General features: G+C 40.0%; 1 protein-coding gene across 2 annotated transcripts in view; it reads left to right on the top strand.

Moving 5' to 3' along the window:
• Positions 1-26632, top strand: part of LOC118925289 (leucine-rich repeat-containing protein 37A-like) — a 48768-nt gene that overhangs the window by 2473 nt on the left and 19663 nt on the right. The window contains exons 2-4 of one of the 2 annotated variants that reach the window (XM_057501208.1): positions 15147-15229; positions 15670-16172; positions 18516-18587. In XM_057501208.1, coding sequence (XP_057357191.1) covers positions 15147-15229; positions 15670-16172; positions 18516-18587 — 658 coding nt within the window. The remainder of the gene's footprint in view (positions 1-15146; positions 15230-15669; positions 16173-18515; positions 18588-26632) is intronic. The other variant, XM_057501209.1, reaches the window with a different exon arrangement.

Here is a 26632-nt window from a genome sequence, read left to right as displayed (position 1 = left end):
GTTTGTATCACAAGGTTCATTCTGAACCTTCTCTTTCTGTGTTTGTCTTTGTATTCTCTTGGCAGAATTCATCTGCTAAAAACAGCAATACCAGATAGAAGGTTTTACAGTTTACACCATGTTTTCATTTGATCCTCTAAAGTAAAACCGTGTTTTGGTAACATTTTTATCATATTATTGGTGAGCAAACTGTCTCAGAGTTGTTGTCACTTGCCCAAGATCATGCAAGTCGTAGTTGTTGGAGTACCACTTGGTCTTGGTACTCTTATTCTAGACCCCCTACTCTTGTCACCACATCACATCTGCTGATTTCACCTGAGATGTGTATATGAATTTCTTCCAAGTTTACCTCTCTGCCAGTCCCTTGTCTGTAACTCACTGTTGGACTTCTTTTTTTTTACTTGAAACTTCACAGTTGAAAATACTGTACTGTTTTTCCCATTATCCTTCCAGATTCCTCTGTGATTATAAGGAGCATCACTAGTGTTGTGCTGCTTAGTTTTTGTTTGTGTATTCTCTGAGTTTGAGTCTTCATTGTTTGTCTTCTGTCTTCAAGTGTTGTCAAAACCTATCTAGGCTTTTTGGGTTTTGTATTTTAAAAAACATTTGTTTATTTACGGACTTTTTTTTCTTCTACATTTTTTCTTTTATTAAGGTATTATTGATATGCATACACTCTTATGAAGGTTTCACATGAAAAATACAATGTGGTTACTACAGTTACCCATGTTATCAAGTCCCCACTCATACCTCATTGCAGTAACTGTCCATCAGTGTATAAGATGTCACAGATTCACTATTTGCCTTCTCTGTGCTACATTGTCTTCCCCATGACCCCTCACACCATGTGTACTAAACATAATACCCCTCAATCCCCTTCTCCCTCCCTCCCTCCCTCCCTCCCCATCTGCCCTCCCACACCCCTCCCCTTTGGTAACCGCTAGTCCCTTGGAGTCTGTGAGTCTGCTGCTGTTTTGTTCCTTCAGTTTTACTTCATTGTTATATTCTACAAATGAGGGAAATCATTTGGCACTTGTCTTTCTCTGCCTGGCTTATTTCACTGAGCATAATATCCTCCAGCTCCATCCATGTTGTTTCAAATGGTAAGATTTGTTTCTTTCTTATCACTGAATAGTATTCCATTGTGTATATGTAACATGTGTCTAATTTATCCATTCATCTACTGATGGACACTTAGGTTGCTTCCATTTCTTGGCTGTTGTAAATAGTGCTGCAATAAACATAGGGGTGCATATGTGTTTTTAAACCTGAGAACTTGTATTCTTTGAGTAAATTGCAAGGAGTGGGATTCCCGGGTCAAATAGTATTTATATTTAGTTTTTTGAGGAACCTCCATACTGCTTTCCACAGTGGTTGAACGAATTTGCATTCCCACCAGCAATGTGGGAGGGTTCCCCTTTCTTCACATCCTCACCAGCATTTGTTGTTCTTGGTCTTTTCGAAGCTGGCCGTCCTTACTGGTGTGCAGTGATATCTCATTGTGGTTTTAATTTGCATTTCCCTGATGATTAGTGATGTGGAGCATCTTTTCATGTGTCTACCATCTGAATTTCTTCCTTGGAGAAGTGTCTCTTCATATCTTCCGTTCGTTTTTTAATTGGGTTATTTGCTTTTTGGCGTTGAGGCGTGTGAGTTCCTTATATGTTTAGGATGTTAACCCCTTGTCGGATATGGCATTTACAAATATATTCTCCCATACCGTAGGATGCCTTTTTGTTTTATTGATTGTGTCCTTTGCTGTACAGAAGCTTTTTAGTTTGATGTAGTCCCATGTGTTCATTTTTTGCTGTTGTTTCCCTTGCTTGAGGAGATGTGTTCAGGAAGAGGTTGCTCATGTTTATATTAAGGAGATTTTTGCCTGTGTTTTCTTCTAAGAGGTTTATGGTTTCATTACATTCAGGTCGTAAACCCAGTTCGAGTTTACTTTTGTGTATGGAGTTAGACAGTAATCCAGTTTCATTATCTTGCATGTAGCTGTCCAGGTTTGCCAACACCAGTTGTTGAAGGAGCTATCATTTCCCCATTGTATGTCCATGGCGCCTTTATCGTGTATTAATTGACCATATGTGGTTGGGTTTATATCTGGGCTCTCTAATCTGTTCCATTGGTCTATTGTTCTGTTCTTGTGCTAGTACCAAATTATCTTGATTATTACTGTGGCTTGTAGTAGAGCTTGAAGTTGGGGAGCATAATCCCCCCAGCTCTATTCTTCCTTCTCAGGATTGCTTTGGCTATTCAGGATCTTTTGTGGTTCCATATGAATTTTAGAACTATTTGCTCTAGTTCATTGAAGAATGTTGTTGATATGTTGATAGGCATTGCATTGAATGTGTAGATTGCTGTAGTCAGGATGGCCATTTAAACAATACTAATTTTTCCTATCCATGAGGACGGGATGTGTTTACATTTATTGGTATCTTCTTTCTCTCGTGAGTGTCTCGTAGTCCTCAAAGTATAGCTCTTTCTCTTCCTTGGTTAGGTTTATTCCGAGGTATTTTATTCTTTTCTATGCAATTGTGAATGGAATTGTTTTTCTGATATTAATGGAATTTTTAGTGTTCTTTTTAACTTTATTTTCTTTATACAATATTTATATAAATCTTAGAAAATATACAAGATAAAATGGTGTAACAAACATACACTCATTGCTCAGCTTCAACAGTTACCACTATTTTGCCAGTCTTGGTTCACTTATCGTACCCACAGTGCTTTCTTTGAGTTTTTGTTTTTTGTGGGGTGTTTCTGAGGGAGCTGGAGTACTTTAAATCAAATCCCATTCCAGAACTCATATCATTTCACTACTAAATCCTTAACTTGGTATCTTGAATAGATAAGGACTTAAAAGAAAATCACATTATCAAGCCTAACAAAAGTAGGAATCCGTAATAGTCAATACACAGTCTGAATGACTTCTAGATTTTCTTGTCATCTATATTTTATTTATTTATTTACTTATTAAGGGGTCATGGATGTACAGTCTTAAAAAGGTTTCACCTGAACGGTACTGTGGTTTCAACATCTACCCATGTTATCAAGTCCTTACCTTTCCCCACCCCCGCGTTGAAGTCACTGTCAGCATAGTAAGATGCTACAGAGTCATTACTTGTCTTCTCTGTCCTGTACTGCCTTCCCCATGACCGACCTATATTGTGATTGTTAATTATACTACCTTTCAATCCCTTTCTCTCTCCCTCCCCAATCCCTTCCCTTTGGGAACCGCTAGTCCCTTCTTGGAGTCTGAGTCTGCTGCTGTTTTCCTTCCTTCAGTTTTGCTTTGTTACACTCCACAAATGAGTGAAATCATTTGGTGCTTGTCTTTCTCCGCCTGGATTATTTCACTGAGCACAGTACCCTCTAGCTCCACCCATGTTGTTGCAAATGGTAGGATTTGTTTGCTTCTTATGGCTGAATAATATTCCATTCTGTATATGGACCACACCTTCTTTATCCATTCATCTGCTGATGGACACTTAGGTTGCTTTCATATCTTGGATATTGTAAATAGTGCTGGAATAAACATAGATGTTCATGTGTCTTTTTGAATCATGGGTCTTGTTTTCTTTGGGTAAATTCCTAGGAATGGAATGACTGGGTCAAATGAGATTCTGTTTTAAGTTTATTTATTTTTATATTATTTATTTTGGTATCATTAATCTACAGTTACATGAGGAACATTATGTTTATGAGATTACCCCATCATCAAGTCCCCCCCACATACCCCATTACAGTCACTGTGCATCAGCGTAGTAAGATGCTGTAGAATCACTACTTGTGTTCTCTGTGTTTTACAGCTCTCCCCGTGACCCCCACCCCCTACATTATGTCTGCTAATAGTAATGCCCCCCTTTTTTCCCCTTATCCCTCCATTGCCATCCATCCTCCCCAGTCCCTTTCCCTTTGGTAACTGTTAGTCCATTCTTGGGTTCTGTGCGCCTACTGCTGTTTTGTTCCTTCAGTTTTTTTCTTTGTTCTTATACTCCACAGATGGGTGAAATCATTTGATACTTGTCTTTTTCTGCCTGGCTTATTTAACTGAGCATAATACCCTCTAGCTCCATCCATGTTGTTGCAAATGGTAGGATTTGTTTTCTTCTTATGGCTGAATAATATTCCATTGTGTATATGTACCACCTCTTCTTTATCCATTCCTCTACTGATGGACACTTAGGTTGCCTCCATTTCTTGGCTATTGCAAATAGTGCTGCGGTAAACATAGGGGTGCATATGTCTTTTTCAAACTGGGCTGCTGCATTCTTAGGGTAAATTCCTAGGACTGGAATTCCGGGGTTAAATGGTATTTCTCTTTTTAGTTTTTTGAGGAACCTCCATACTGCTTTCCACAATGGTTGAACTAATTTACATTCCCACCAGCGGTGTAGGGGGGTTCCCCTTTCTCCACGTCCTCTCCAACATCTGTTGTTGTTTGTCTTTTGGATGGTGGTGATCCTTACTGGTGTGAGGTGATATCTCATTGTGGTTTTAATTCGCATTTCTCTGATGATTAACAGTGTGGACCATCTTTTCATGTGTCTGTTGACCATCTGAATTTCTTCTTTGGAGAACTGTCTGTTCAGATTATGTGCCCATTTTTTAATTGGATTATTTGCTTTCTGTTTCTTGAGGTGCGTGAGTTCTTTATACATTTTGGATGCCACCCTTTATTGGATCTGTTATTTATGAATATATTCTTCCATACTGTAGGATGCCTCTTTGTTCTGTTGATGGTGTCCTTTGCTGTAGAGAAGCTTTTCAGCTTGATATAGTCCCACTTGTTAATTTTTACTTTTGTTTCCCTTTCCCAGAGACATAGGTTCATGAAGAAGTTGCTCATGTTTATGTCCAAGATATTTTTGCCTATTTTTTTTCTAAGAGTTTTATGGTTTCATGACTTACATTCAGGTCTTTGATCCATTTCGATTTTACTTCTATGTATGGGGTTAGACAATGATCCAGTTTCATTCTCTTACATGTCGCTGTCCAGTTTTGCCAACACCAGCTGTTGAAGAGGCTGTCGTTTCCCCATCATATGTACATGGCTCCTTTATCGTATATTAATTGACCATATATGTTTGGGTTAATATCTGGACTCGCTATCCTGTTCCATTGGTCTGTAGGTCTGTTCTTGTGCCAGTACCAAATTGTTTTGATTACTGTGGATTTGTAGTAGAGCTTGAAGTTGCTAAGCGAGATCTCCCCGGCTTTATTCTTCATTCTCAGGATTGCTTTGGCTATTCGGGGTCTTTTGGGGTTCTATCTGAATTTTAGAACTATTTGTACTAATTCATTGAGGAATGCTATTGGTATTTTGATAGGGATTGCATTGAATTTGTAGATTGCTTTGGGCAGGATGGCCATTTGGACAATATTAATTCTTCCTAGCCAAGAGCATGGGATGAGTTTCCATTTGTTAGTGTCCTCTCTAATTTTTCTTAAGAGTGTCTGATAGTTTTCAGGGTACAGGAAGTTTTCACTTCCTTGGTTAGGTTTATTCCTAAGTATTTTATTCTTTTTGATGCAGTTGTGAATGGCATTGTTTTCCTGATTTCTCTTTCTGCTAGTTTACCGTTAGTGTATCGTAATGCAACAGATTTCTGTGTGCTAATTTTGTATCCTGCAACTTTGCTGAATTCAGATGTTAGTTCTAGTAGTTTTGGAGTGGATTCTTCCGGGTTTTTTATGTACAGTATCATCTTATCTGCAAATAGTGACAGTTTGACTTCTTCCTTACCAATCTGGATGCCTTGTATTTCTTTGTTTTGTCTAATTGCCATGGCTAGGACCTCTAGAACTATGTTGAATAACAATGGGGAGAGTGGGCATCCCTGTCTTGTTCCCGATCTTAAAGGAAAAGCTTTCAGCTTCTCGCTGTTCAGTATGATGTTGGCTGTGGGTTTGTCATATATGGCCTTTATTATGTTGAGGTACTTGCCCTCTGTACCCATTTTGTTGAGCGTTTTTATCATGAATGGATGTTGAATTTTGTTGAATATTTTCTCAGCATCTGTGGAGATGATCATATGGTTTTTGTCCTTCTTTTTGTTGATGTGGTGGATGATGTTGATGGAGTTTGGAATGTTGTACCGTCCTTGCGTCCCTGAGATGAATCCCACTTTATCATGGTGTGTGATCCTCTTGATGTATTTTTGAATTTGGTTTGTTAAATTTGTTGAGTATGTTTGCATCTTTGTTCATCAGGGATATTGATACTTAATTTTCTTTTAGTGGGGTCTTTGCCTGGTTTTGGTATTAGAGTAATGCTGGCTTCATAGAGTGAGTTGGGAAGTATTCCCTCCTCTTGTATTTTTTGGAGAACTTTAAGGAGAATGGGTATTATGTCTTCTCTATATGTCTGATGAAAAATTATGTTTCACATATATTTTAGAACTGTTTGTTCTAGTTTGTTGAAGAATGCTGTTGGTATTTTGAAAGGATTGCATTGAATCTGTAGATTGCTTTAGGCAGCAGGATGGCCACTTTGACAATATTAATTCTTTCTATCCAGTCATTTATTGGTGTCTTCTTTAATTTCTGTTATGAGTTTCTCGTGGTTTTCAGAGTATAGTTCTTTCACCTCCTTGTTTAGGTTTATTCCTAGTTATTTTATTCTTTTTGATGTAATTGTAAATGGAATTGTTTTCCTGAGTTCTCTTTCTGCTAGTTCATTGTTAGTATATAGGAAGGCAACAGATTTCTGTATTTCGTACCCTGCAAGTTTACTGAATTAAGTTATTACTCTAGCAGTTTTTGGTTGATTCTATATACAGTATCATGTCATCTGCAGACAGTGACAGTTTAACTTCTTCCTTACCAATCTGGATGCCTTTTATTTCTTTGTGTTGTCTGATTGCTGTGGCTAGGACCTCCAGTACTGTGTTGAATAAAAGTGGTGAGAGGGCATCCTTCTCTTGTTCCCAATCTGAGAGGAAGGACTTTTGGCTTTTTGCTGTTAAGTATGATGTTGGCTGTGGGTTTGTCGTGTATGGCCTTTATTATGTGTGGTACTTAACCTGTATACCCATTGTGTTGAGAGTTTTTATCATGAATGGATGTTGATTTTTGTCAAATGCTTTTTCAGCATGTGTTGAGATGATCGTGTGATTTTTCTCCTTTTTGTCGACATGGTGTGTGATATTGATTGATTTTCAAATATCATACCATCATACCATCCCTGGAAGGATGCCTGCTTGATCATATGGGTGATCTTTTTTGTGTATTTTTGAATTCTTTTTGCTAATATTTTATTGAGAATTTTTGCATCTAGGTTCATCAGGGATATCAGTCTGTGATTTTTGTTTTTTTTGGTGTGTTTGTCTTGTTTTGGTATTAGAGTGATCCTGGCCTCACAGAATGAGTTTGGAACTATTCCCTCCTCTTCTACTTTTTGGAAAACTTTAAGGAGGATGGGTGTTAGGTCTTCTTTAAATGTTTGGTGAAATTCAGCAGTGAAGCCATCTAGTCCAGGTAATTTGTTCTTATGTAGTTTTTTGATTACCAATTCAGTTTCATTGCTGGTAGTTGGTCTATTCAGATTTTGAGTTTCTTCCTGATCAGTCTTGGAAGGTTGTATTTTTCTAGAAAGTTGTCCATTTCTTCTTGGTTATCCAGTTTGTTGGAATGTAATATTTCATAATATTGTCTAATAATTCTTTGTATTTCAGTGATGTCCATAGTGTTTTTTCCTTTTTTCTTTCTGAGTCTGTTTATGTGTGAACACTCTCTTTTTTTGACAGGTCTGTCTAGGGGTTTATCTGTTTTGTTTATTTCCTGAAAGAACCAGCTCCTGGTTTCATTGATTCTTTCTATTGTTTTATTCTTCTCAATTTATTTATTTCTGTTCTGATCTTTATTATGTCTCTCCTTCTCCTGACTTGGGGCCTCATTTGTTCTTCTTTTTCTAGTTCCATTAATTGTGAATTTAGAGTGTTCATTTGGGATTGTTCTTGTTTCTTGAGGTAAGCCTATATTGCTATATACTTTATTCTTAAAAGTGCCTTTGCTGTATCTCACAGGTTTGGGGCTGTTGATTTTTTATCATTTGGCTCCATATATTCCTTGATCTCTGTTTTAATTTGGTCATTGATCCATTGATTATTTAAGAGCATGTTGTTATGCCTCCATGTGCTTATGGGTCTTTTTGTTTTCTTTGCAGAATTTAATTCTGGTTTCATACCTTTGTGGTCTGAGAAGCTGGTTGGCATAATTTCAAGCTTTGTGAATTTACTGAGGCTCTTTCTGTGGCCTAGTATTTGATCTATTCTGGAAAACGTTCTATGTTCACTTAAGAAGAATGTGTATCCTGCTTTTATTGGGTGGAATGTTCTGTAGACGTATATTAGGTTCATCGGTTCTAATGTGTTGTTCAGTGCCTCCATCTCTTTACTTATTTTTCTGTCAGGCTGATCTGTCTTTTGGTGTGAGTGGTGTGTTGAAGTCTCCTAAGATGAGTGCGTTGCATGCTGTTTCCCCCTTTAATTCCGTTAGTATTTGTTTCACATATTTAGGTGTTCCTATATTGGGTGCATAGACATTTATAATAGTTATATCTTCTTGTTGGACTGACCTCTTTACCATTACATAATATAATGTCCTTGTTTGTCTCTTATTACTTTCTTTGTTTTAAAATCTATTCTGTCTGATATAAATAAGTACTGATCCTTCTGCCTTTTTCTCCCTATTATTTGCATGAAGTATCTTTTTCCATCCCTTCACTTTTAGTCTCTGTGTATGTCTTTGGGTTTGAAGTGAGTCGCTTGTAGGCAGTATATAGATGGGTCTTCTATTTTTATCCATTCTTCAACTCTGTCTTTTGATTAGTGCATTCAGTCCATTTACATTTAGGGTGATTATCAATAGATACATCCTTAATGCCATTGTAGGCTTTAGACTTGTGGTTACCAAAGGTTCAAGGATAGCTTCCTTACTATCTAATAGTCTATCTTAAATTGCGTATTGCACTATTTCAAACACATTCTGAAGGTTCTTTTTTTGTTCTCCTTGTCTTCTTCCTCCTCCACTCTTTATATATTAGATGTTATATTCTGTACTCTTTGTTTATCCTTTGACTGACTTTGTGAGTAGTTGGGTTAATTTTGTATTTGCTTGGTCTACTTGCTTTACTGTGGTTTCATTTTCTCTGGTGACAGTTATTTAGCATTAGGAGCACTTCCATCTAGAGCATAGGTTCCCAACCTTTTTTGGCTCAGCGCCCACTTTTTCAAAAAGTGATTTGATAACAACCGCATACGTGAATTCTACTATACTATAGATAAAACAAGGGCACATTTTTTCAAAATATTTTATTAGAAGTAATTAAAAATATTAACATATTGCTCAACGTATAATTACAATTAAGAAAATTTTTTTTAATTAATGTTTTAAAAGATTAATGAAGTCCTTATGAGTGAGAGGGTTGAGCTTGGTGAGATGACACTAATTTTTCGATGTTTGCTGTCATTGTTGTCATGAGCAACCTTTTTTTTTATTTTACATTTTAATTTAATTTTGGTATCATTAATGTACAATTACATGAGCAACATTATGGTTACTAGACTCCCCCCATTATCAAGTCCGCACCACACACCCCATTACAGTCACTGTCCATCAGCATAGTAATAAGCTATAGAATCACTACTTGTCTTCCGTGTGTTATACTGTCTTCCCCGTGCCCTACCCCCTACATTATGTGTGCTAATTGTAGTGACCCTTTTTCCCCCTTATCCCTCCCTTTCCACCCATCCTCCCCAGTCCCTTTCCCTTTGGTCACTGTTAGTCCATTCTTGGGTTCTGTGAGTCTGATGCTGTTTTGTTCCTTCAGTTTTGTCTTTGTGCTTATACTCCACAGATGAGTGAAATCATCTGATACTTGTCTTTCTCTGCCTGGCTTATTTCACTGAGCATAATACCTTCCAGCTCCATCCATGTTGTTGCAAATGGTAGGATTTGTTTTCTTCTTATGGCTGAATAATATTCCATTGTGTATATGTACCACCCCTTCTTTATCCATTCCTCTACTGATGGACAGTTAGGTTGCTTCCATTTCTTGGCTATTGTAAATAGTGCTGCGGTAAACATAGGGGTGCATATGTCTTTTTCAAACTGGGCTGCTGCATTCTTAGGGTAGATCCCTAGGAGTGGAATTCCTGGGTCAAATGGTATTTCTAGTTTGCGGTTGGTTTTTTTTTTATTATTCATTTTATTATCATTGATCTACAATTACATGAAGAACATTATGGTTACTAGACTTCCCCCTTCAGCAAGTACCACCCCACAAACCCCATTACAGTCGCTGTCCATCAGCGTAGTAAGATGCTGTAGACTCACTACCTGTCTTCTCTGTGTTGCACATCCCTCCCTGTGCCCCCCTCACATTATACATGCTAATCATAAGGCCCCCTTTTTTATCCCTGCCCTTATCCCTCCCTTCCCACCCCACCTGCCCAGTCCCTTTCCCTTTGGTAACCGTTAGTCCATTCTTGGGTTCTGTGAGTCTGCTGCTGTTTTGTCCCTTCAGTTTTTTTCTTTGTTCTTATACTCCACAGATGAGTGAAATCATTTGGTACTTGTCTTTCTCCGCTTGGCTTATTTCACTGAGCATAGTACTCTCTAGCTCCACCCATGTTGTTGCAAATGGCAGGATTTGTTTGCTTCTTATGGCTGAATAATATTCCATTCTGTATATGGACCACACCTTCTTTATCCATTCATCTGCTGATGGACACTTAGGTTGCTTCCATATCGTGGATATTGTAAATAGTGCTGGAATAAACATAGATGTTCATGTGTCTTTTTGAATCATGGGTCTTGTTTTCTTTGGGTAAATTCCTAGGAGTGGAATGACTGGGTCAAATGAGATTCTATTTTAAGTTTATTTATTTTTATATTTTTTATTTTGGTATCATTAATCTACAGTTACATGAGGAACATTATGTTTATGAGACTACCCCCATCATCAAGTCCCCCCCACATACCCCATTACAGTCACTGGGCATCAGCATAGTAAGATGCTCTAGAATCACTACTTGTGTTCTCTGTGTTATATAGCTCTCCCCGTGACCCCCACCCTCTACATTATGTCTGCTAATAGTAATACCCCCTTTTTTCCCCTTATCCCTCCATTGCCATCCATCCTCCCCAGTCCCTTTCCCTTTCATAACTGTTAGTCCATTCTTGGGTTCTGTGCGTCTACTGCTGTTTTGTTTCTTCAGTTTTTTTCTTTGTTCTTATACTCCACATATGAGTGCAATCATTTGGTACTTGTCTTTCTCTGCCTGGCTTACTTCACTGAGCATAATACCCTCTAGCTCCATCCATGTTGTTGCAAATGGTAGGATTTGTTTTCTTCTAATGGCTGAATAATATTCCACTGTGTATATGTACCACATCTTTTTTATCCATTCATCTATTGATGGGCACTTAGGTTGCTTCCATTTCTTGGCTATTGTAAATAGTGCTGCGATAAACATAGGGGTGCATCTGTCTTTTTCAAATTGGGATTTCCTTTCCCCCGGACTTACAACAGCGCTCCTCTCTCTGGGGTCGCCTCCACATTCCAAGGGCATTGCTGTAACTTTTTCAGCACACCTCCCTCTGCGGTCGCCTGTAGTTTCTATGTCTGTAGCCTTAAACTTTCACCAGCCTCTCAGGGTGCATCTCCTCCCTAAGGTATCCTACACATTTTCTCTCTTTAAGTAACTTCAAATAAAACTTTTACCCCGCTTCACTACTGTGACTCTGCCCTTCCATTCTTTGTTGTGGTGGGGACAAGAAGCAAGGAAACTACACAACGCTGCCCCAACACCTGGACAGCGTGCTGGCCTGGTGGGGGCTACTGTTGGCTGTTTCAGACAGCTGCGTCTGGAGGATGGCTACTGACACCTTGTGGCTGCCAGAAAGCCCTTCACAGAGATCCTCACCCCCAAGGGATGCTGCCAGCCCATGTCACTCTCCATCACTCCATCTGTTTCTGTGGAGATGTTGCGCTGGTTCTGACGTTGCCCAGCATCACCATGTTCGTCCGTGACCTCCAGGGTCGTCTTTGGCATTGCTGGTGGAACCCAGAATCCATTTTCCTCAGGATCCAGTTCACAGAGTGTTTGATGAGGACAGAGAGGACACTGAAAAAGGAGTCGGTGCAGCAGACGCCAGTGAGGTTGCAGACAAATTTGGCGAGGCAGTAGAGGTCTTGGCTTTCATACTGGGCATTCTGGCTGCTGACAGAGGTCTCCAAAGCCAATGATGCTGAGTGCCACAAAGTAGAGCGAGGCAAAGTAGCTCTACCCCGATGTAGGCATACATGGCTGAGGCGCAGCAGACGCGGAGGAAAGTCACGCACAGGATCGCATGACGTAGTACACGGAGGGCTTCCAGCCAGCCAAGCGATCCACCTCGCACTTGCCTGGGTTCTTCGGGCGCTCCTGCGTGGTGGCGGAGGAAGCTGCACAGCTCGTAGCGACTCCATTTGCAGCGTGGCTGAGGTTGGCCAGGCGCTCCTCCCAGCGCTGCTCTGCCTGGCGCGCGTGCCATATCCCTTAAGATGACCAGGGCTGCAGCTGCAGCCGCAAACCCCACTGGCCTTGGCCAGGCCACTAGGGAAAATCCCGAGCCGGTAAGCGGTGGCTGCAGGCTGACTGGCCCAGTCCACCCCCACCCCCACCTCCCCGGGAGGTTCGGGGCCAATTGGGGCGCTCAGCCCAGCCCCGGGACGCCCGATGGCTGTCTTACCCAGGGCCGTTGGGCCCTCCACTGGGCACGCGGTTCACAGGGCCGACTTGTAGACCGGTCCTGTGGCGCTAGCCCCCCGCCATCCCCACCCCCCCTCCGATCCACTTTTTACAAAGCAGGGGCGCATGTTGCACTGGCGCAGTACTGCGTGAGCCTTGGCCACACATGCGCAGTGACTGAAGGATAGTGACCTTTTGCGGTTGACACTGGAAATGACAAAACCTTATGGGTGTGGGAGCTGAGCTCTGGACCGACGGCTCAGGTCTCACATGTGAGCTGGGCCAAGATTTAGGGGTGGATGGGGAAAGCCGCCCCTCTGGTGATCAGGACACCAGGAGCCCTGCCTTAGCCCTCACCCGCCTTGTAGTGTCCGCTGAGAGGAGTCTTTTTCTGGAGCGAACCTCGGCAATTCACTGGCCCCAGCAGATTTTTGAGAGGAAGCTCTCAACAGCACGTGTTGCCTTCTAGTGCTTCTCAAGTCCTAGGATTTCAGAGGAAAACACAATTGTTCGTGAAATAAGTGTTTTGGGTTGCACACTCTCCACAATTACCTGGGGAATATGAGGGGATGGGAATTCTGTTTCCAGGACGGGGAATTTCATGTGCTGTACTTGGCGTGGGACCACCCCACAGCATTCTCTGTTCATAGTATTCTCCCAGTTTGGCCTTCCGTATTCAGTCCAAGCCTTCCCAAATGCTGCAGTGGCCTGTCCTGGTTTCTATGCCATCATCAAGTTTTATTCAGCAAGGGCTGCCCACGAGCCCAAAAGGCATGTGATCAGAAGCAGCTTTTTGAGAAAGCTGGAGTGTTGGTGGGTCCAATTCCTAGCTCCACTGGGATGAAGTGCTGAGTTCAATAATTCACAGGCTAGCATTTGCACAGCACTCTGGTTTGCAGAATGCTTTCAGCTCCATTGCTACACTGATCCTTTGCTTCTCCCTCCGCCCTTTCTTTTTAGATGAAGAAACTTGAACTCGGGATGGTTAAGTAACTTAGTTAAGGTTCATGACAATAACTGGAAACTAGAAGTCAAACCCAAATATACTGATGATACACCCCATGCCATTTTATGCTACCCCTTAAGAAATCTTCACAAGAGATGTCTTATGTTTACTATCATGTGGATTTAGAATGTGTGAGCTTGACAAACTCTTTCATCAGTTGTAACATACAGGAAGCTTCATAGTCATAGTCATCACTCTCAAAGTGTGTATTCAGAACTGCCTTCAGTTTGCAGAAAACAGTTAAAAAGTTCTCTAATACATTGTAGAAATCTTACTCCATATTCTGCCATCCAATTTCACTTTCCCAGAGCTCCAGAATTACATTTCATTATGCACCTAAATTCGACCACCAATTTCTTTATCAAGGACCATTTCAATTCCTTTAAATAAATGAGTGAGGCTTAGATTTTGCAAACCTTTCACTTTATAATTGTATGATTCCATAAACCTTCTCTGATTGTTCTTGATTTGGCTATTTGCTACTGACCTTACTGCCTATTCTTACCCATATTCCTTTCCTCCTTGATTTAACCTTGATTAAATTTGATGACTCTCCTCAGATGTGACTCCACTTCTGTACCCTGTTGAACACCCCTTCAATACTGGCTCTATTCCCTGTGACTGCAATGATTACTTGTTAGACATTCTTTAATTTGAAGACTATGATCTGCTTGCTTCTATCCTGTGACAGTTTCACATAGCCACTCAGATATTACAGATGGTATTGGAAAGATTACAAAACAATTACTTGGTATCAGTTATGATGCCAGACCCAGTGGCTTCCTTGGGAAACTGCACCACCTCCACCCTTACCCTTCTCTTAACCAACAGCCACTATCCCTGGGCCACTATCTGGTCCAGGGCCACCCAGATGTGCAGCCCAAATCCTGTCTCTGTCAGTGGGAAGGGGGATCTGGAGGGAGGTGTCTGTAGCCTTTGCTTGGGGAGGGGACGCTTGGACTCCATGATTCTGAGAAAGGACTCGCTCAGGTGGTGTGGAGCCGATCTCAGCCTGAGCCTAACGTGTCATATATGAAGGGTGGGACTAGGCAGGGGAGGGGCACGCAGTTGCCAAGGATATGTGAGCATCAGAGAGCTGTCATAATGGTTCTGCTCTGGCTTAAGGGAGCTGCTCTGGTCCTCTGGCTCACTGTGCCCTGGAGTCTTTGCTGCCATGTCCTGGCTGCGTTTCTGGGCCCCGTGGCTTCTTGTGTTGCTACCATTGTGGCTGCCTGTCCAGGCAGCCCAGCCTCCGGGTTGGGCCCTGGATCCTGTGCAGCTGACCCCCAGACCCCCAGGGCCAACCGAGTCCTGGTCTTCAGATCCCTCCAATCTCCCTCTTGAATTTCGCCATCCACGTCAACAAGTGATGCATCCTGTAGTTCCTTTCTGGTACACAGGTCCAGCTGGAGAGCTGCCCCCAGGACCAAATCTTTGGGACAAGCCTGACCAGCATGAAAGTCAGCCAGAGGTGGTTCCGGTGGTAAGTTGAGACCAGAATCGGGTCCTAGATCTGCCTCCTTGACTGAAAACTGAGACTAAAACTATAAATGTAGATCAGGCTGAACACCAGTCATTTGAAATACTTGTTCCACCTCTAGGTAGTGATAGTTCAAAACCAACAAGGTTTATTGTTTCACTTCCAAACTCAAAGAAAGATCTAGCTCAGTATCGACGGCTTACCAAAGTTCTTATTGGAACTCCAGGCTGGTTTGCAGAGAAACATCTAAAACAACAATTGCAGGATGATTATTTAGCTCCCAATAGGGATGTTGTCTGTGCTAAGGAGAAGCTACCTGTAGAGTTTCTGGGTGGCCCACATCAACCTCCAGAGGCCCCTGAGGAAATTGAAGCTTTCTCCCAGAAAAGTGTCCCCATTCATCATGGACAGAAAGTTGAGGAGGCTGAATCTTTTCTCCCCAGGTGGATTTTCAGGATCAGCATCCAGAGTCCCCTGAAGAGCTAGAACCACTTCCATTGAAGCAGGAGGTTTTGTCTCAGCTTCCAGAGCCCCCAGAGATGGATGAGAACTACAAAGACCTGCAGGCGGCCCTGGCTGAGCCTTCCTACACTCCTGAAGAGGCTGAGCCTCCAGTCCAGGAGGAAGCCCTAGCTCCATCTTCAGCACGCCCTCAGGGGACACTTCCACATCCCGGGCAGGTTCCCAGTCAGCGTCCAAACCTGACTCAGGTCACAGCTGCACCTGTGGACCTGGACGTTTCCGGACCTCAGCAGCCAGAGCCATCTGAGACAGGTTTTCCATCACTGACTCAAAATTCAGTGGTGAACACCACCAAAAACAACATATGTGAGCTCTGTAGCTGCACAGATGAGACGCTGGCATGCGTAGGTCTCAGCCCAGAGCAGAAGCTCCAGAGTGTGCCCGTGCCAGAGCCCAACGCTCACAATGGCACCTTCACGATCTTGTAAGAACCGCCTCTTTTCATTTGTTCTCTGCATCCTGCCTGACCTGGCAGCATTTTCCTCAAGGTCTTCCTGGCCCCTCATTTCCATACCCTGTGTTGACTGATTTTGTTTTTATCTTTTGTTAATTATTCCTTGTCTTCCTTTTCCTTCTTAATACTGTTCTCCCTTCTCCATTCTTTTACTTGTAATTGCCCTCATTCTTTTTCCTCACCTCCTTTTTTTAGTTCTGCAATTTAAGTCTTTAACCTCTATTCTACCATTTTCCTATCAGTTTTAGTCCATCTTCTTTATAGTAACATGTCCCTATCCTCCTTTCACTGGTTAAGAGTAAAGATTCCGGAGATAGACTGCCTGAGTTTGAACCCAGGTCTGTCATTTATTAGCTTTGTGACTCAATTTCCTAATCTGTAAAGTGGGGATTATGGTAGTTACCATCCCATAAGATTGTTGTGAGATTTAGATGGGTTAATACACGTAAAGCTCTTCTATATGTGCCTAATGTATATATGAGTGTTAACTGTTATTATTTGGTCCCTCAGTTGTGCCCAAAACCTTTTCCTTGGCTTTTTATTTATAGCACCCTTTTTTTGCACGACCCAGGGCTAAGTACTGTGGGAGCCACGGATGTATAAACATTGTCTCCAGAACATGACAGTGATAGGTAGAAAGAAAGAATATGCATCAAAAGAGAGATGATAATTAAGTACTAAAAGAGATACAGACTCTAGGTACTGTAGTTCACCAGACCCTGTAATCACTGGGATATGGAGGTCAGGGAAAGCCACTTTGGATAAGTGACAATTTTAGCTGGGACTTAAAGAGTAGCTATAATTTGTTAAATAGGGGGGAAAATGTTCAGTGTAGGCAAAGGCATGGCTGCAGGAGTGATCAGGATTTCATAGACCAGTCTGGCTGTAAAGAACTGGTTAGGACGCAATGAAAGATTTTGAAAAGCCTTGACTCTCAGCTATCGGGGTTTGAAAGTTGCAGTATGAGGATGGAGAGCCATTGAGAGTTTTCAAGCAAGAGAGACAAATGATTAAAGCAGGAGGATTGTTTTAGATTCCATATGTAGCGTGATCTAGAGAGGAGAGCTTGATTCAGGGAGACCAAATGTACTAGCAAAGCCTAGGAGTGAAGTGAAAAGGGGCTGAATCAGAAGGGTAGCGCTGGGAGTAGAAAGAAAATCCTGAGAGCGCGACAAAGGAAGAGTCAGTAGGACTTCGTAAGTGACTGACTAGAGCTGGTGGGTGGGATGTGCAGGAAAAGAGGAAAATCAAATTTGACTCTAAAGTTTCTGTCCTGGGTGATGAGGAGAGTGATGGTGGTAGAACGGGGGGAAGTAGAGCAGCTGGGAAGGAGAGCCCGTTTGCGGGAGACGAGTTCAGTTGTAGGTGCCTTTTATCGGTGAGCGTAAGGCACGCAGAAGGCTTCTGGTTGGGTGGAAATTTCCACTAGGCAGAGGAGCAGACAGGTATGAGCTATTTCTGACTGCCCTGAAAAATAGGGAACTTGTTGCTGAGGGAAGAGAAGCTAAAGGGAAAGATTCAAAGTCATCCAGAGAGTTAGTGGTTGAACGTCAAGCATTAAACAGCTTCTTTTAAGCACAGGTAATTTATGGACACATTCTCCTTGTTAAAAAAAGAAAAAAGTCACAGAAGTATATAGGATAAAATGTGGAAATCCCAGTCCACCCTGCCTACCGCCCATAAGATAACTCCTGTTACCATTTTGGTGTGTGTCCTCCCTTCCAGTCTCTTCCCTTTGCATTTCCCCCCAGTGAGGTAATAGATTATTCCTTGCTCGGTGATTTGTGCATTTCCCTATGCACTGTCTCTAAGAGATCTTTCCATGTTAGTCCCTCTAAATTGTAATTGCCCTTCTCCTTCTTACTACTGGAGAGATCTCAACAGCGGGCACTGAGCCAAGTGTTTCCTTTATAAAGAAATCATAGTGTTTCTTTATATTTATTGTTGATGATAAATTTTTGCCATTTTTGCTATTTAGTTGTTTATCATTTTCTCTTTGGAAGGAGTCATTTGAGATACCTAGGTGATTTTAGAAAAAAATACTTTCAAGGTAATTAACTGGCATTATCTGCCCTAGAAGTTGGACAGAGAGGAAGTTCAGTTTCTGAGGAGATGCTCTATTGTTTGTGCCCCGTGTTACATGTTTATTAGCTGTGCAAACTAGGAAGCTGATAGCTGTGGTCACTAGAAAGCTGGTATTTTCTGCATTTGAATATTCCCCTGGTTGCCATGATAAGGTTGCCATGATTCTTTTGCTTATTCTGTTCATTCTTTTCCTACCTATTCAAGGATATGTACTGTGTTTCTTCACAGAAATTTCCAAGGAAACTCTATTTCTTACGTTGAAGAAAATACATGGAAGTCATACACTTGGGCTGAGAAACTGTGAGTATGTTCTCTCCAAATATGAACATGAAAAACTAGCTGCATTGTAACATGTTTCTTGGTCAAAAGTTTTGAGGTCTGAGAAAAGTTCTGAGAAAAGGTATTTCCCTTTCCGTATCTCAAATCTACCTCTATTGATTGCAATTCTATATTTATTTTAAAAATTAAATTTGGTGGGTTCTCTTTAAGAGTCAACTTAAACTTACTTTCCAGTATGTAAAGAACGCATGATCATGTTCTCGATGTATAAAAATGAAATAACAGGAAGAGTGAAAACCTTCCGTGTGCCCTAACCCCCCACCCCTGAGGTTACCACTACTCTGAATTTAGTATATATCCTTCCAGATCTTTTTCCATGCATTTGTCTATGTAAGTATTTACAGATAGCAAAATAGGTTTGTTGTGTGATTTTCTTACCTTTTCTACATAAAGGGTAACATCCTATGACTGAATGCTTTCACTTTTTGACACGATTTAGATTTCTTCCCACTACATAGAAGGCTACCCCATCTATTTAAACTCCTGCATGATATTTTATGGTATAGATTTATCACAGTTAATACTTCCTGAGTTGCTGGATGCTTAGATTCTGTTGTTTTCTTGTCACATGCATCGCTCCAATGAATATCCTTGTACTTGCATCTTTGTCAACATGAGCAAGTATCTCTGTAAAAGAGATATCTAGAAGTGGAATTGTTGGGACTAAGACTGTGTAGGTAGAAAATCTGAATTGCCCTCAAAACGGTTGTGCAATTTATACTCTAATCAACAGGCCATGACAGCTTCGTTTTCCTACACCCTCTGCCACTGGGTATTTTTTTGGCTGGTGTGTGATGGGTGAATAAGAGGGGCCCCATCTGAATTTGAATTTTTCTGATTACTTGGGAATTTAAATATCATTATATGTCTGCCAAACATTTGTATTCTCAGAATTGTCTGTTCTTTGCCTATATTTTTGTTGTCTGTAATTGTTTTTATTGATCTGTAGAAAAGTCAGTTTAGACACAAGTGATTTTGGAAAAAATATTTATATTTAAAGTAATTGACTGGCATTTTTGAAGACTATTGTATCATTAATCATTTGTTCAACTTGGACAAGTCAAATGACCTGTGAATTAATATTAAAGGACATGACAGTCATAGTAATCTAAAAACAGGGATTATGACCACCCTCAAATAGACCCCCCTTAGTTGTATATCTTATTTGTAAGGAAAAAAATGCTAGAACTGGACAGTTGTTTTTTTTAATTTATGAATTTCTTAAATACTATATATAGTTTATATTTCCCATGATAGAATATGATGTGGAGATTTTATTTCCCAGACTTCTAAGAAAAATGAAAGTAACTTGACACAAGAGATAAATAACAGCAGTTCCCACTGTGGAGTAGAGAGTCGAGCGTGAGGGTAGGCTGAGCGGCAGGGGTAGGAAAAACGTTTTGGATTGTGTACATCATACCTTTGGAAGTTTGAGCCATATAAATATGTATTATATGTTTTCAAAAAATAAACTGAAGTTTAAACGTAAATTTTTAAATCCATTTGTTGTAGAGTTTATACAGTATAACATGAGTCCAGTAAGGTTAGAAGATTTCCAAGTCAGTTTGAGATTTATACTTGGTAAGACGGAGGTTCCTAACTTGGAGTCAGTGGTCCCCAGGGCAGGATTTCTTAACTTTTTATGTTCTGTGAATCTATTTGGTGATCGACAGAAGCCTACCTAAGAAGTGATGTTTTTAAATGTATAATAGGTTAAAATACATATGAAAACAAAGAAAACCAATTACACTGAAATACTCTTAAAGAATAGTTAGTAGTGATATAGTAATAAATCTGCTTTTCTTGCATTAAATAACAATATGCAGTGGTATTTATTATAATGGTAATTATCATATGCAGTGGCATTTATTATAAGGTGAAGGTAGTGATGAGAATAAAGGAATTTTGAGATATCTGCAACAAAGGCATGATATGAACATATCTGATTTCTACTGGGGGTCAGATGAGCTATACTGCTACTCTGTTGTGGTTTGCTGCCTACATTCATGATGGAAGGAAATGCCAATTTAGAGGTTTTTGAAAATAGAGACAGACATGATTTCCCATTCAGGTTCGTACGCTGCATCCAAGCCATTCTGTTCACAGACCTGTGCCCTAAAGGGATGATAAACAAATGGAAATTGCATGTGCGCTTTTGCATATATTCAAGAAAGTGAAGTTTTCTAGGAAAAGGGTTCATAGCTTTTATGAAATTCTCAGAAGGTTCTTGTCTCAAAAGATTGAGTCACAAATGCAGATGAAAAGAAAGACATTTGTTTTTCCTGTAAAATTGTATTCATGCACATGGTGATAAAGGGATGATTTGTTTTAAGTAAAGGTAGTATATCTGAAAATCAATACCTATCACTTTGAATTCATTTCACAAATATTTACAGAGCATCTACTATGTGCCAGGAACTGTTTTATGTACCAGGGATACAAGCCCAAGAATGAAAAGACCAAATATCCCAGTTCTGAAGGGATTTACAAATATGTAATATAAATAAATATATTAACTATAATAGATAGGTGTAATTTCAAGTAATGGTAAGTGCTTTCTAGAGAAAGCAAGCAGGGGAAGGCGAGTAAATCAATTCCAGAATGGCCTACTGTTGACATGTATGTATAGGTAAGCCAAAAAAAAACCACTCTGTGCCCTGTCAATTTCCTAGAAGTTACAGAGGTAGGGAGAAGGATAGTTGCCAGTAATGTAGAGTCAAGAATGAATATTGCAAAATTCAGAAGATTGCTTTAGTGAAAGGAAGTGTGATCAGAAGATAAACATGAATGTTTCACTAATGTTAGTTCATACCTGGTTTTGATGTTTTCATTTTGTAAGAAAATTTCAGATCCCCCTTTAACTCTGATTCCTATAGTTCTACATATTTTTGCTTTAGTCAAAAAATATTTGGAGTTCTCCAGATCAATATGTTTTATTCCAGATTGTTGCTATGTGAAGCTCGTTTTTGGTGTAATTTTTCGATGACACTCATTCTCAGTCTAACTTTCCTTTAAGGTTGAATTTATTAGGGTTATTTTAAAAAAATTACTACCATGTCATCCAAAAACTTCAGCGAAACAAATCCCATTAATTGAAAATACAGACTCTTTAGTTACTCCCTGTCTTACCGTGATATTCTCTCCTGAACCAAACAGTCTGACAAGGGCATCAGCCAATCAGAGAAGACACTGCCATCAACAGCTGAGTTTCCGCCTCCATCTCTTTTCTTTTCCTATTGAAACCTTGTCAGTATTTATAATTTTTAAAGTGAGAATTAGTATACAAGTTTCATATTTGTCCTGATTTTTTTCATATACCATCATTTCCTATGACCTTTTTGTATATCATCAACAGTGTACACATAAGTTTTGTTATGTGATATGGGGGGAGGTACAGTTTTTTCCAACTGTCTATTGTTATGAAGAGGGTTACGATAAACAGTGTTGGACATGTTGATTTGTTTTTTTCTCTTTGGATCATTTCCATGGAAATATGAAACCATTACCTGACAGAAATGGGAGAACAGTCATAGCATCACCTGGTGACCATTCCCCCTGCACACATTCTGGCCACTGCTGCTGTTCCTTGTAATGTGAATTTCAGGCGAGGTCAGGGTCTTTGAGGCATTCTCAGGGCTCCAGGAGTTCTTTGTGGGAATCAAAATTTTTTGTCTTGGGATCCTTTTAAATGTATGTGCCTATATTCTGTGTAATTCTGTGTAATGTGAACCACCGTATAACAGAAAGGAATTAATCTATGAGGTAGAATTAATATCAATATGTGAGTAAGAGACCCTGTGAGGGAAAGCAGAATGTTTATATGCAGAACTTGGTGGAAATAGTTCACAAAGCAACATAGCATGTTCTCAGATTCCCCAAGGTGCTTGAAGGATGTAAAACTGTTAATATTACCTCCCAGGAAGGTAATTCCCAGGGAAGGGAAATTTGCTTTTGAAATCTTAAAGACTTTCTTCTGTAGTGGATCTCTTATCACTCCCTTGCTCCACTCTGGGAGACACTGGCTGTATACTCTCCTGCTCATCAGGTGTGAAGAAATGGGTGCGAACCATCCTGCCAGGCATGTTGTCTTTCCTGAGGGACTAGGTGAAGCAAAGGCGTGAACATTCGTGGGCAAACTCAGGTGTCAGGCTTGTCTGTGAATTATTCCCGTTCCCTTCATTCTGTATTCTGGAAAAATCATTGGCAGGATCTCTGTTTTCTAATTTATTCTTCAAAGGTGCATATATTGAGGGTTTTTATTATTATTAATAATAACACTTTTCATTCATGTAATCCTGAGTTGATTCTTTTTCACGGATGCACTATCTGACTTAGGATATCAGTTATGCCATTCTAAAGTCCTCTCGTGCTCCCTCTCTTCGCTCTGGTTCATTGGCTATCAGCTCATTTTGTTTTGTTTTCTGCCCGTAACGGAGCTGGCTTTCTTTGTCATTTGGTCATTCCTGAGTTTAGTTCATCAGTTGAGATTCTCCTGCTTGTGTTTCCTGTCTCTCGGACAGAGGTGACTTGAGCTGCTGGGGCTTGTTATTCCTAAAGGAGTCCCTGAAAGTCAGAGGAGGTGGGAGGTGGCTTCTGGTGGCGAGACAGAATTCTCAACCTTCCCCCAGGTTCTGGGCCCCAGGCCCGTTGAGCACCGATGCTCCCACCTGGAGGAAAACGCCCTTTGCTCTCTGGCCTGAGGAGGGAGGATTTGGGGCCACGGGCTGCCCCTGCTCCTGCAGCAGCATTTCAGCTCGTCACCCTGTGGGTAATTCCAGGCCATTTCTGGTAGGGAAGCATGTGTGGAGCTGCTCCCACACTTTGAGGTAAGGTTGTGGATTTTTAAATCATGTCTTTTCCATCATTCTTAGGGATTTAGCTGGTGGTTGGAGGAGTAGAGACTTGGCATTTTCCCATTTGCCAACTTGAAATAGCACAACTTCTTAGGAGAACAGTTTTTTGTACCCCTGCTGGATCCTAGGGAAACTCAGGCAAATGCATATCAAAATAGAAGTATAAGAAAGTTTAAAGCAGCATTGTTTGTAGTAACGAAAGCTAGAAAAATCTTGATATCCCCCAACAGTACAGTGAATAAATTAAGTCTAGCATAGTTAACAATGGAATATTATTCTTTAGAAACATAATGCAAGGCACATAAGTAATCTTTAATTTTCTAGTAGCCACTTAAAAAATAAAAGTAAAAAGAAACAGATGTAATGTGAACGCATTTTATTTAACCTTCATGTCCAAAATAATAATATTTCAACATGTAATGATTGTATACATTGTTAAGATAGTCTACATTTTTTTCATACTGTCTTTAAAATATCCAAAGTATTATAATTTCTACATGCAACTGGTATGAAACTTATGCATTCATATTCTTTTTTCCATATTAAGTCTATAAAATCTCAGTTTAGTTGCAAGATTTTTATCGGAAGTTACTTGATCTCTCTTTAGATATCATAAAATTTACAGTTGGAAAAATAGCATCATATGGCCAGGTCATTGCAAAATACTGAAATGTTTTCCAATAACTGCATTCAAATATCAATTTTGAATTTAACTTTTAAAATAGTTAAAATTAATTAAATTCAACTTCAGCTTCTCAGTCACACTAGCCACTTTCAAGTACTCAGTAGGCACATGTAGCCAAGCATGTAACAGTAGGCCTTAAAGTGAACCAACCTCAGCTGCACCTGAGGATAGAATGAATTTGCAAGGTAAGGTTGAATGAAAGAAGCAATGTAGAAAATAATACATATATAATATGATTCCATTTATATACTAAGTTCAGGAAGAGGCAATACTGCACTATGTTGTTTATGGCTGACACCTCACAGGTAAGACCACATTCCAAAAGCAGGGAGATGAGTTAAAAAGTCAGGACAGTGGTTACCTCTAGTGGGTCAGAGATCTGTTTGTGATGCGAAAGGGGCACACTGAGGGCTTCTGGGATGCTGGCAGTGTTCTTGATATGAATGATGTTACCTGGGTATTTGCTTCATAATTATTAACATGGACATTTTAACTCTTTTTTATTAAGGTATCATTGGTATACACTCTGATGAAGGTTTCACATGAAAAACATTGTTTACTACTTGTCTTGTGTGTGCTACACTGTCTTCCCTGTGACCCCACACACACCATGTGTATAGTACCCCTCAATCCCCTTCTCCATCCCTCTGCACCCAGCCTTCCCCACCCCTCCCCTTTAGTAACCGCTAGTCCCTTCTCAGAGTCTGTGAGTCTGCTGCTGTATTAAATGGGACATTTTTCTTATGTGTATCTTAATGCACTTTTTAGTTCCCCGAAACAATATTTTAAGTGGAGGGGGGGCATTGAACAGCTTCACTTGCAGCCTTGACATAGTTCTGTGTGGGGCTCCCGTAATAAGGTTCAGGCAAAGAGAGTGGGAGGAAATGGCAGTTCTGCTGACGATGGTGCCACCCACAGTTGGGTTCTGAACGTGACTTGGGGATCGAGAGAGTAGGTACTAAATACACATTTTGGTGTGAGGAGTGGAAAGGTGTGTGTGTGTGTGTGTGTGAGGGAGAGAGAGGGACACAGAGGAGGACATGACAGGAAAGATGTGAATGAAAACAGAGCAGAGATCACCATCCCTAAATTAAATAAGAATTAGGTTGTTTAGGTGGTACCATTATCATTACCCAGGTCTCCCCCACATGTAGAAATTAGTCCGGTACAGTAAATCGTTGTAATTATTTTGCATTTTGATTCAGAAGTAACCTTTCCATTTTTCAGAATTCTCAGTGACAATCAGTTGAGTGAATTACATAAGGACTCATTTGAAGGCCTGCTATCCCTCCAGTATTTGTAAGTTAGTTACTCACACTTATTTATGAGCTTTTAGTTATATTATCTATAACATAAATAAGGGGTTTAAATTAGACAATTTCTATAATTTCTCCCAACAATAAAAATTTGTAATTCTGTAAGTCTGTGTAGGGAGGGCACTAGCCACTCTCTAGCATTAAATACCTCCTATGTGTTTTCAATTTTTTAATTATATGGACAAGCTATAGATAGAAAAAGCCTTCAGTTACAGAGGAAAAGTTGTAATGAGGTCTGAGCAATTACAGACACCCATAGGAGCCTTGGTATGTAAGTGTTCCTATGCCCTCTGTTTATATTAACATTTAGTTTATGGCCTATGGATCAAATCCAGCCCATGGTCCATTTTTATAGAGCCCTTAAGAGTGATTTCTACATTTTTCAAGGGGTCTAAAAGGAAAAAAGAAAAAGAAAGAAAAATATGCAACAGAGACTTTATGTAGCCTGAAAAGCCTACAATATTTACTTTCAGGCCTTCACAGAAAAGATTTATAAAAGTTAGTTTAGTGAGATGAGTGGAATTAAAGTGAACCTCATATTGTCACTTCAAAGACAAGAAAATATAGAATACTTACATAAACTTGAATTCCATTAATCCAGAATATTTTCACAATTTAATCTAAATTAACATCGTTAAGTACTTAGGCAGATGAATTATGTAAACAACATTATCAAGAACATAGCTACCAAGAGAAGAGACTGGTGTTCAGGATTTCAATGCAGGGATTGTTGTAGCAATATTAAAAACAGATGTTTGAATTGGTGATTAACTGGTAGAGTTGGAAATGTTTACATTGACACTAAATAAGCATATCAGAAATGGCCCTAACTTCTCTAATTACCAACTAATTGGCACCAGTCTCATTGTCAAGTAATGCCTGCATAGTACCTTTTTTTTTTTTTTTTTTTAGATAATTATTTTTTATTGAAGGGTAGTTGACGCACAACATTACATTACATTAGTTTCAAGTGTACAACACAGTGATAAAACATTTATATACATAATTCTAGGTTCCAGCTATCACCCTACCAAGCTGTTACAATATCTTGACTATATTCCTTATGCTATACATTACATCCCGGTTACTTATTTATTTTACCATTGGAAGTCTGTCCTTTTTTTTTTTTTTTTTTGTGAGGGCATCTCTCAT

This window comes from Manis pentadactyla, chromosome 4, assembly GCF_030020395.1.
Source record: "Manis pentadactyla isolate mManPen7 chromosome 4, mManPen7.hap1, whole genome shotgun sequence".
Classification (NCBI taxonomy): Eukaryota; Metazoa; Chordata; class Mammalia; order Pholidota; family Manidae; genus Manis; species Manis pentadactyla.
This window is presented reverse-complemented; position numbering and strand designations above follow the sequence as displayed.